The 12,446-nt window shown below is 33.5% G+C and overlaps 1 protein-coding gene across 1 annotated transcript; it reads right to left on the reverse strand.

The window, feature by feature from the left end:
* Positions 1 to 7,681: 7,681 nt before the first annotated feature.
* On the reverse strand, positions 7,682 to 10,310 carry LOC107830640 (UPF0481 protein At3g47200-like). The gene has a single exon (XM_016658265.2). The coding sequence runs from the start codon at positions 9,772 to 9,774 to the stop codon at positions 8,317 to 8,319; it is 1,458 nt and encodes a 485-aa protein (XP_016513751.1). The 5' UTR covers positions 9,775 to 10,310; the 3' UTR covers positions 7,682 to 8,316.
* Between the last annotated feature and the right edge of the window lie 2,136 nt (positions 10,311 to 12,446).

Consider the following 12,446-nt stretch of genomic DNA (forward strand, 5'->3'; position numbering starts at 1 on the left):
TCACTATGGCGGTAGCAGTTAAAAGTGTCGAAGGGAAAGGTAGTCAACGCGGTAGCAGGTAATGAAAAAAGGTGTCGTATGTTGTACCTTCAAATTTCAAAGGTGTAGGTGTTGTACCTTCAAACGTTGCTACGGCGGATTCGTCGGAAATTAGGGTTTATTCTTGAACAAAGACGACGGAGTTTGGGGCTGAGCAACTTGATTTTATGTTAATATATTTCAATGTATTTTCATGTATTTCATTGTATTCATTGTCTTTTTTTCCATTGTAATTCAATGTATCTCGTTGTATTCCATGTATTTCATTGTATTCACTGTTTTTTCCATTGTATTTCAATGTATTCTATGTATTTCATTGTATTCACTGTCTCGCTATATGCCATGAATGTATTCATATATTTTTTTAATTAATATAATTTATGTATTCAGATGTATTATATAATTTCTCTAAAGACTGCTATGTTTTTGGGGCATTTTTCGGTTGAGAATCTTTTTTATAACTGAAAATACAAAATTTGTGTGTTATAATTGAGTTTGTTGAGTTATATTAGGAGTCTATTATGTTAATTGATTCACTTTCCGTTTTACAAACAGTGTAATCCCCTATTTCACGCCGTGAATAGGGTCGAATACAATAATCTGTCCAGCTGTAATCCCACGTTTCACTCCATCAATACAGTCGAATACACTCGAATACAACAACTGATTAGCTGGACTTCCCAGATTCACGCCTATTTTTGCTACTGTATTCATGAATACAATAGCTTAAATACATCAAATACATCTTATAACCACAGAAAATATATCTATAATCCGTAATATATCAAATGGTATCTATAAATGGCTAATTACTACTAAAAGATAGTGTTTTATGAAAATTTCTCTTTAATTTCTAACCTCAGCCGAGTAGAAGTCATCACTAATAACAGCCCAACCTCTTTAATTCCAAATTTTTCCTCAAAGAGCATTGCAACGGGAGATATCATTTGCTTTTCCCTTTCCCTCCCTCTCCTTTTCCCTTTAGACGGTACTACTGTTGTATCCTTTGCCTCAAGAACGAAGCGATACCACGTATCTCCCCTCTCTTCAATACCGCCGAGAAAGATCACAATCTCCTCTACTTCTTCCATACCCATTAAGTAATGCGCTGCTCTGAATCTTCTACTGTTCTCTCTCTAATTGTAAAGTCGGGTTGAGGTTATTCTCATCAAGTTTCGTGGAGAAATATAACCGCCGCCCTAGATTTTAAACCAAAAGCCCTTGGGGCTTTTTCAGGTCGCACTGCTACATTTTTTATATGTTTTTATATATAAACTTACACAAATGTCTTAAATAAGATTAACTTATCAACATCTAGCCATTAATCATAGACTTATTAAAACTAGTCAAGCACGTATAAAAATTGAAAACCAAATAAATAAAGTTAGTTCTCTTAAAGAATCACATGCAAAAATCTCCTTTCATATTTTTAACCGTGATTAGCAACATTAGATGCAAGATGGAATAGAAATTCATGGATGAGGTGGCAAATAAGGTGATGAAATACAAAAAAAGTTACAATATTCCAAAAATCTAAGCAAAAAAAGAAACTTTTTCAATGAGTATAGTTGGAATTCCTGAAAATATATAGATAAGTCAATATACAAAATTTGAGGAAGATTGGAGGTGATATGGACTGATTTTGTATCAAAATTCGTAATTAAATCGAGTTCAAAAAATTCTTTTGTGACACATGTATCCATATGTATCTCACACACAGGTATACATGGATATATATGTGATACACAATTGATACAAATATGATATATATGATATACAAATGATACACAATGTGATACACATACCATTTTTTTCATATTCAGTTTTTACTTCGAATTTTCAATTCAAACCACCTCAAAACTTCACCAAATCACCCCAAAACTGAGATTCAAGCCTCTTAAGATGTGCCCAATCTATTCTAATAATACCCACTCAAAAGAAAGCAAAACATTTGACCTTTTTTTTATACAAATAGCTAATTGGCTAATATTAGTAATATTTAGCTAATATTAATAATATTTTATGAATTAACATAATGAGCTAATTATAAATGGACATAGCCGGCAGTTTCCCTTTATATATTTAGATGAGATGTATCTTTATTTTCCGGTATTCCCGTTGAAAATAAGATAGCTTATCTAATGAATTTTTATTGATCATTGATTAAGATGCAGAAACAAATACACTTAGGGTCTATTTGGAACGACATGTGTAATTATATGGTTTTTTTAATTACTAAAATAATAATTACACATTATAATACTTATAAAGTCACAATGACACGTTTGTTTGATAGAACATAATTATATTGTAACTCCCACAATCATTTTGGTTGGACAAGTATAATTACATAGTTAGATAAATTTTCAGATCAATTGTAATTATCATTGTCATGTTTGACCGGGCAAATGTAATTACATAATTGGATAAACTTTCAGATTAACATATAGATAAGTTTTACTATGCGATAAAGATATAAGAAAATAAGAAATATCTAAATATTTATTTATTATGATGTATTTAAAATAAATATTTTTCAATAAAAATATATTAAAATATTATAAACTGATATATAATCAAATAATTATGCAAGGCACTATTTTATCCATTCCAAAAAGAATGACATATTTTAAAATTAAAAATAATTTAACTTTTAAATTCTTCATTTTACCCTTAATAAGAAGCTTTTATAACCACATAAATGTTATGACCCTATAAATCTTTTACACCTTAAGCTTTTAAGACCACAAGTTTTAAAGTCTTCTTTTTTCTTAAACCCGTACCGAGTCAAACTAACTCATCTAAATTGAAATGGAAGGAGTAACATTTACATGATTTTGCATGCGACAAATTTATGTTCAAGGGAAAATAGCCACCTATTAATAATGTAAGTACCTCTATTAAGTTTTACTATGAGTTTGTCAAATGTCAACTAAGCGAAATAACGAAATTAAGTTGATAAAGAAAAGGAAAAAATAAGTTACACCTTTGGGGTATGCTATTTTTTTTTTGGCAATTAGGGTATGCTATTTTTCATCTCAAAAGGTAGGGAAAACGAATTAAGAAGCAAAAGTGTGCTAGTTCACATAAACAACTCATAAAATATTTAATAGCGCAATTAAGAAATATAAAGATATATAAAGAAAAATAATAAAGGAAAAAACAGGCTTGGAAGCACAACGCGTCTGGTATAAAATTTTATTACTACTATATATTTAAGTTGCATATCATTTTTTGAAAATATAGTATTTAAAAGGATGAATAGTTCGGAACCCCCCTCCTTTCCCCCTCCCCGAACTTGGTAACTTTAGTTTAATTCCCCCTTATAATTTAAGTGGTCTTTAATATCCCATAAACTTAGAAATTTTATTGTCACGACCCATTTTCTAAATTAGCCGTGACCGACACCTGGTCATTAAACTTGACTGACCGAACCATCTGCGCTTATCAAATCTATTATAATTTTAAATTTTAGGTTTAGATGCAACAAGGCAATACTTTAACCAAATACTTTTAATTAATTTGAATATCTAAAATAACCAACTCCAAAACTTTGTTCGTAGTGATTACTGAAATATTGCTAAGTTATTATTAAAAATATCTGAATCTTAACCCACCGACTATGTCTATGAAGTCTCTATTGATAAACTGATGCACTGCTCAGGATATGAGACTTCCTGACTAGTTCTCCAAGCAACCAAAGAAATAGCTAAATAATAATGACTCAAAGGAATACTCCACGAATAAAAGCGAAGATCATCAATAACATCGAAAGTGTGGGAAGTCCTAACATGTAACCTGCTCGCCTGTAACACCGGTCTTACACTGTACCGCATACTAACACATGCTCTCAAAAGATAACGTCAATACCATCTACTGTACTCAGTGAGTCTCAACAACCCCCCACTAAAGCAAAGAATGAGACGTGATAAAATATACACTACAAGCAAAGATTCTAAATGCATGGAAAACATAAATCTTCTAAGGACAATTCTAAGATAATTGCATAACAACAATTTATGAATACTCTAAAAGAAATCATTTTCTTTTCTTTTTCTTTCTTATCTAAAAATAATGACTTCACTTTATGCTTCGGGAGTTCCAACTATCCTGACTTCTTTCTGTCTTAGTTATTGTGTGATCGGCACGGGTTTGATCCCAACCTGATCGAACAGGACCAATCCCCAAGCTGCCACTCGTTTCATGGTTCTCAGCGCTCATGTGCTCCTGGCTAGGAAAATTCTTAGCAACGAGACCCTTGGCTCGTGTGCTCCTACTTTGGCACAAGTAGTTTCAGGAAGTCAACGCCTTGGTCTGTAACCTCGGCCTGGACGATGACCCCTTCTTAGGATAGAGGATACTCCAAAAAATATTATCTTTCTAAAACTTTTTCTTGTGACTTTTCAAGTTTAAATCTTGTTTGAAAGTGATCTATCATTATTCATAATAATATTCTTGAGTGTATACATAGCATAAGCATGAAATAAACTAACTCAAAGTATTTCTAAAAGTTCTATCTAACTCTTGAAACTTTAACACGTAAGATCATGTAATAAAGCATAAAAATATAAAAAATAGATGATTATACTTCTCGAGTAAAATATATAAGCTTTAACTAGATACTTAGTCAATATGTATTCAATCGTTCCAAATAAGCACATGTTGACTCTTTAAAGCATTTTATCAAACACTTTGTGGACATATTTTTGTGAGTAGAATCACTTTAGTAAAGGGTTATATTCACTCACCTCAATTTCTCCTTTCAAGCAACAATGTAAGATCCAATTCTTGTAATCAACTCAACGATCAAATACTACAACAATAAGTCACAATAAGTATCCAACTTTCCCAGAATATTTATCTTTTCTTGATGCTAAGAACTTTAGGTTCAACTTCTAAATTTCTAAGTTTTTGGGTGAGGTCTTGTTCTAATAATTATTTACTATCTCTAACAACCTTAACCCGTTATATCAAACCAATAAAAGTGAAGAGTTTATCCTGTAATACCAAAAACCTAACTCGTACTTGATGGGTGTTTCGGAAGTTTTGTAAAACTTTTCTATGAATTCACTCTATTAGGGTGTTAGATTCTAGTATATAATGATGTTATAGCTTACAATTTCATAAAAAAAAAATTACCTCAATCGTAGCTTAAAAAAGATCCTGCAAAATAGCTCTCACAATGACCTACACGCTGCCTTGTTCTTTCTTAGTAAATGATGGAAAGGGTGTTGGTGATGGGTACCGTGATTGGGTTTAAAGGGTCTGACTTTTACCCTTTAAAATAGAGAAATTTTCATAAAGCACTATCTTTTAGTAGTAATTAGCCATTTATAGATACCATTTGCTATATTACGGATTATAGATACTCTTTATGTGGTTATAAGATGTATTTGATGTATTTAAGCTATTATATTCATGAATACAGTAGCAAAAATAGGCGTGAATCAGGGAAGTCCAACTAATCAGTTGTTGTATTCGAGTGTATTCGACTGTATTCATGGAGTAAAACATGGGATTACAGCTGGACAGATTATTGTATTCGACTATATTGACGACGTGAAATAGGGATTACACTATTTTTAAAACGGAAAGTGAATCAATTAACATAATAGACTCCTAATATAACTCAACAAACTCAATTATAACACATAAATTTTGTAGTTTCAGTTACAAAAAAGATTCTTAACCGAAAAATACCCCAGAAATATAGCAATCTTCAGAGAAATTATATAATACATCTGAACACATAAATTATATTAATTAAAAAACATATGAATACATTCATGGGATATAGCGAGAGAGTGAATACAATGAAATACATAGAATACAACGAGATATATTGAAATATAATGAAAAAAAGACTGTGAATACAATGAAATACATAGAATATAACGATATACATTGAATTACACTGGAAAAAAAAAAGACAATGAATATGATGAAATACATGAAAATATATTGAAATATATTAACAGAAAATCAAGTTGCTCAGCCCCAAACTCCATCGTCTTTGTTCAAGAACAAACCCTAATTTCCGGCGAATCCGCCGTTCACTGAAAGCCGGTAGTGAAAATGCGCCTCCTTCGTGGAAATTTCACTTTGAGTTGTTTGGCAAGATGACTTCTTCCAATTCTGGTGAGATCATGCTTAACGAACTGCTGCTATATTTAATTGCACAAGCAAACATTAAGGAAAAATTCCATGGCTTTTTTGGTTTATCAATCTATGTCAGTTGGTGTAAAGAATCAACTCTGAAGTGGGCTCAATCAATCAAAATCAACTCTATCAGTTGGTTTATCAATCAATTCTATGTCAGTTGGTTTATCAATTCCGCCGCCGGGAAAGACTTATAGGAGAGTGGACCTGCTCTGAAGTGGGCTTTGTACAAATCCGGTGGAAGAAGGAGAGCGGAAATTTTAATGGGATGGGAGAAGAGAATGAGATGTATCAAAGTAGAGAGAGAAAGAAAATAGTGTAACTGATTAGCGTATTTAGTGGTTTAGGGCTAGGAGATAACCAAAATTAAAAATTTTGCTATAAACCTTAAAAGATATCTATAGAATTTAATTTTTTTACTATAGGAGGTAAACATTCCTAACATATTATTTTATATCACCCATTTTCCTTAAATAAAAGAGGAAAGGCTTAAAGCATAGGGGAAACTTTGTTCCCTAGGTGTTCTTTTTCCACATGAATTAGCTGCCAAGCCACTTTGTGGGCTTTAGGCCCATAAATCATTTTTTTTACCCAGCCACGTAGGAACTAAACATTTCATGGCATAACCAAAAATATGATCTTTGATATTATAATTCATACTATTAGTGTCTCGTAAGTTATAAAATTTTGAGGTATGTTACATTCATAGCCTCGACTGACAATATATGGGAGTGTGATACACGTGCCACATGGATTTTTTGTCCATGTAATATTTTTAAAATAAAATATATATTTTTATCTTTTTAAATCCACAAACTATTTACATTATTTTTTTGTGCCAAAATCTATATAAAAAACTTGAAACAACATTATTTTGACTATAATTTTTCGTTTGACTATTATATTTGGTCGGAAAAAGAAGAAATACATAGTTAGAACATATTATCATTGCATCTAAAAATAAAAAAATATGTTGTTGGAACTCCATATATTGGCCAAATAAAATTTTTAGCTGAGAATAGTAAAATTCCAACTAAATATTTGCGAATTTGATTCGAAAAAGAAAAATGCATAGTTTAAATAAATAATCATTGCATGAAAATAAAAATAAAAATACACAGTATGTACTTTTTTCTTTTTGTAAAAAATATACTATTTGAGCTAAATCTTCTTTTGTTTGACTAAAATATATGGAGTTTCAGCTAACTTTTGTAGATTTGCACCGATAAAAAGGATAAGAAATATATAGTTGAAACATATATTCATTGTATTTTTAAAAAAAAAACTATTCGAAAAAAATATGCTATGTATATTAAGAAAAAAAAATGAAAAATACAATTAAAACAAATAAATCGTTATATTTGATTATGTGACAATTAATATTTAAAAAATACGCCATTTGAAAGCTAATCTTTCGATTTTTCTTTTCTTCCACACCCCTAAAAGAGAGTATATTCAAGCTCTTTGTCACATCAGCATCTAGGAGGGTCAAGACTTTTAAATTTCTAAGTTTAAGGGAGTATTAACTAAACAAAGTTGGGGATTCGAACAATTCTGCCTACAAAAAATTATAGATTTGCCACCCAAATCTTGTCTCCCCTTTATCATACTTGCTTCAGTAGACTTCTATTTATTTCTAAAAGCCATGATACTCTTTTGGGGCATTATTATATAATTTATTGCATTATTAGAATATTGTTTTCTTTCATTAATTACTTTCCTAGGCATGTTTGACCATAATCACTGATGTATAGTATTTAAGTAAAAGCTAGATATACCCATGAACTAATTCATATTGAGGTTATAACCCTGCTCCTTCTCTTTACAAGAAAACACTCCGTTTTTAGTTGCCTTCTACATGTTTGATTTAATTCCTTATTGAAGTAATTTTAGTTGTTTAGTTATTATTGTAGCAGTAATTGCAAATCCAACGCTTGTTTTGAAGATTACATTATGTTCTCAATTTAGCACACTCTAGCACACACCACACTCCTCGTGGGATCAACCCTAACCTTTGTTGGATTTATTATTGCTAGTGCTTCATATCGAGATTTAGGATTGGACATCACCAAGTACCAGTACATTTCTCAACTCAATGCAGAAAATAATTACATTTGCTCATGATCTGGGATTGGGATTTATTGTAAAGTAGGTTTGAGTAAAAGTCAAGCAAAGCAAGAAAGTAGCTGCAAGTAATGCTAGAGCAGTCCATGGACTCCTAAAGTAAGTGTGTATCAGCTCAGCTATCCATGTTTTTGCCCTGTTATGGTAGTGCTCCTGAATTTTTTCTTTCACATTGTAGAAAATGTGCGCATTGTTCACTCCATAAGTATTGATCTCCTTGTACATTCTTGCCACTTCCTCATCGCTCCCAAGCATGTTGAATAGTATCTGTTTTTCGCGTAGTTCTTTTACATCCCTGGGGCTCTCGATTAGCGACTTCATGAAGTATACGTACGATGTCACAGCACGATCAGTAACAGTATTTGGGCACATCTCATAGGCTATCATGTTCAAGAAGAATGCCTTTGTGTAGATAGAAACATACCAAGTTGGAAGTTCAAGCTGGCCATAGAAGTATCTTGATTTGAATTTTATGTCCTTCAATGAATGAGTACAGCTAGGCCTGAAGTAAATTCCCTTAGCTTTGAGATCAGTGACCGAACGAAAGGAGTGAATGTAACTTTTCATATTAGCGCGGTCATTGCAAATACTTTTCTTCCTTTTGAGCCATTGAGGTGTGCAAGTACGATGCAAATTCCTGACTTCACTGTGTTGTGAGACAAGTCTTGTTCTAAATGCTTCAAGAAGATGCAGAGGTTCTTCTGCATGTTTGTAACTCATTTCACCTTTTTTATCATATTCACCAAAGAGGGTGAAATTCAAGAACATCTCGAGCAATTCTACTCCTTCATCCTTGTCATATCGTAAGCTGATCAAGAGTTTCAAGATCCAAAAAGGAATTTGATTCTCAAGTAAAAACATGTCTCGAACTGTTGTTGATAACGCCAACATTCCAAGATGGTGCCTGGTGGTTCTGAGTTTGTTATACCTATCCGATGTGCTAAGCTCGATGTGGTTGATAATAAAGCAGGCATCAAGAAGCATCATTAAGGAAAATTCATGATCATTGTACTTGTCCGTGGAGCCATCAACATAACAATTTCTTGCATTGTCAACAACTTCTAGTATCTTGTTATAGAAATAAGCTACGTCCTTGCTACTACCTGAGACAAACATTTCAAGGGCTATATGCTTGAAATCCTCTGCTAGCTGCAGCTCTGGTTTACCATGGTGATAAGGTCCCAATGAAACTACCTTTGGATCATACTCGTGCCTGTTGTATTCATCCATCTTCAGCAGGGGTAAAACTTTCTGAATTCGTCTTCTCCACGAGTATGTATATTCTCTTGGCATAGAGTCTGCTTGCAAAATTGGATCTGCTATGACAATATTCACTATTTCATTACCATCTGTGGTACAGGAAGCTGCTTCACCATCACTGAATGCTTGATCATCTGTTTTTTGATCAATTTCTGCAAATAGCTCCTCTTGTTGTCCTGTATGCCCTTCCATTTTCCGGGACTTTCTTGCTTTTTGAGGTAAGAAAACACTTTCCTTTTTCTTTTGTGGGGTTTTGGTAGTGAAGGAAGATTTGTTATTGGAGGAAAGCTGAATTTAGAGTATGGAACTTTATATGTATGGAGTTTGGAGTAAGTAAGGTTTTGTAGAGCAAACAAATATAGGAACTTGAAAAAGTCTAGGGACTCGAGAATGTCAAACCCCTAAGTTGCCTACCATGAAGTTGTTTTTTTTAATATTTATTCACAAGAAGATTTTTTAAGGAATTCCCACTTCATCCATCTTGTTTTGTTTATTTGCCCACTTTTCAACTCTTCGTGGTCAAATGTATAATTTCCTCTAGTCCAATGTTTATATAAGGAGTCTCTATTGCTGTTCTTACCTTAAATCAGTTAAGAATCTTGGTTGCCTTTGAAACATTCTATACCAACAGCCACATATAGTTTCAGCTGAACATGTGAAGTTTTGGTCTGCCATGAGAATATTTCTCAGGGTTGACTTATCTTAAAATTTGTAATGAGAAAATAATTCAACTATGCCGATATTTCACAGAGAGTAAAAACAGCGGAAATGCAAAATTTAAACGCAAGTAGTGTGATGACCCAAAAGGTCATCATTGTTTAGAACTAAATTCTATGTTCCGAGACCTTAAAACCTCCTTTTTTGTCTCATCTTGATGTGCGTGCGCAGTCCGAACGTGTATCCGGAAAGCCATTATGTGAAAATTCGTGAAAAAATGGTGAATTTTGCTTTTAAAATGAATTTAGGTTGACTTCGGTCAACATTTTGGGTAAATGGACCCAGACCCGTGATTTGACGATCCCGAAGGATCCGTAGGAAAATATGGGACTTTGGCATATGCTCGGAATCGAATTCCGAGGTCCCAAACCCGAGAAATGAATTTTTAAAGAAATTATTTTTTGGAATATATATGAGTTTTTGGAAATGAAATATGTTTGAATTTGATGGTATCGAGCCCGTATTTTGGTTCCAGAGCCCGATACATGTCTTATATGTGATTTAAGTTGAGTCTGTAAAATTTGGTAAGAAACGGAGGTCATATGACGTGATTCGGAACCTTAGTTGTAAAATTTGAAACTTTGAAAGTTCTTGAGATTTTCTTTGATTTTGATGCTAAATTCATAATTATTGATGTTGTTTTGATGATTTGATCGTACGAGCAAGTCCGTATGATGTTTTTGGACTTGCGTGCATGTTTCGTTTGGAGCTCAGAGGGCTCGGGTGAGTTTTGGATAGGCCACGGAGTGAAATTTGGACTTAGAAAATTGCTGGTATGTTGCAGGTCTGCATGCTTCGCATTCGCAAATGCGAAAGTCGACCTGGGCTGCCTTGGTCACAATGCGACGTTTTTATCGTAATGCGACGTTTTTATCGCAAATGCGATATCGCATTTGCGAGGGCGACCGGAATTGCACTTGGTCGCAAATGTGACAAAATCTTCGCATTTGCGAAGTCAACAGGTTTTGAAGGGGTTCGCAATTGCGAACCCTGGTCGCAATTGCGACATCTACGACCTGCAAATTCATAACTTAGCCGAAAATCTTTTATTTTTCAAACCTTTTTAAAACCTAAACACCTTTGGGAGATTTTTCAAAGACAAGTACTCTTCCAAATCGATTGTAAGTCATTTCTAACTCTTTTCATTAATCTTTAACATCCTTTAACATGATTTCAACTCAAAATCAAGGGTTTTCATGGTGAAAATTGGGTGTTTTGGGTAGAACTTAGGTTATTCAAATTTTGGGAATTTGGACCTCAATTTGAGGTTTGATTTCAAAACAAATTATATATTTGGGTTCGTGGATGAATGGGTAATCGGTTTTTGATCATGTGGGTCCGGGGTCGATTTTTGACTTTTTGGGAAAATCATTGGAAAACTTATTTTCATGCATTAAAATTGATTCATTTAGCATTTATTGATATAGTTAAGTAACTTGTGGCTTGATACAAGCAAATTGGTGGTGGAAACAACAGGTAAAGCGGTAGTTGAGGCTTGAATTGTGTTCGTGGCATCAAAGTAAGTGTTTGGTCTAACCTTAGCTTGAGCGATTAGGAGTTGTGTCTTATTTGCTATGTGTTAATTGTGGAGTACGACGTATAGGCATGATGACGAGTATCTATACGTCGGTGTCAAGCATGCCCGCGGGTCTATTGTTGTAATTGTTGTGACTTTGTTGAGATTTATTCATACTTAATGTGTTGATTATCATTGTTGGTTCCCTTGGCGGAATACTATTGTTTATGATATTGCCTCCATTGCTGGATGTTATTGTTTATGATATTGTCTCTTTTGCTGGGATGTTATTGTTATGACGTTGTCTCTCTTGCCGGGATGTTATTGTTTACGATATTGTTTCCCTTGACGGGATGTTGCTGTTATACTCTTGTTCCCTTGCCGGGATTCTTTTGTGATTGATGTTGATTTGTAAATGGGATCGGGTGACACGCTGCCACAGAAATATATGAAATGGGAGCAGGTTGCACGCCTGCAACGACATATATGAAATGGGAGCGGGTTACACGCCTACAACGAGATATCTGAAATGGGAGCGGGTTGCACGCCTGTAACGAGATTTATGAAATGGGAGCGAGTTGCACACCTGCATCGAGATATATGAAATGGGAGCGGGTTGCACGCCTGCAAT

Source organism: Nicotiana tabacum, chromosome 5, assembly GCF_000715075.1.
Source record: "Nicotiana tabacum cultivar K326 chromosome 5, ASM71507v2, whole genome shotgun sequence".
Taxonomy (NCBI): domain Eukaryota; kingdom Viridiplantae; phylum Streptophyta; class Magnoliopsida; order Solanales; family Solanaceae; genus Nicotiana; species Nicotiana tabacum.

What these genes read in the sequence shown, in the direction of transcription:
- LOC107830640 (XM_016658265.2), bottom strand. Translation starts at nt 9,774, where the DNA reads ATGGAAGGGCATACAGGACAACAAGAGGAGCTATTTGCAGAAATTGAT.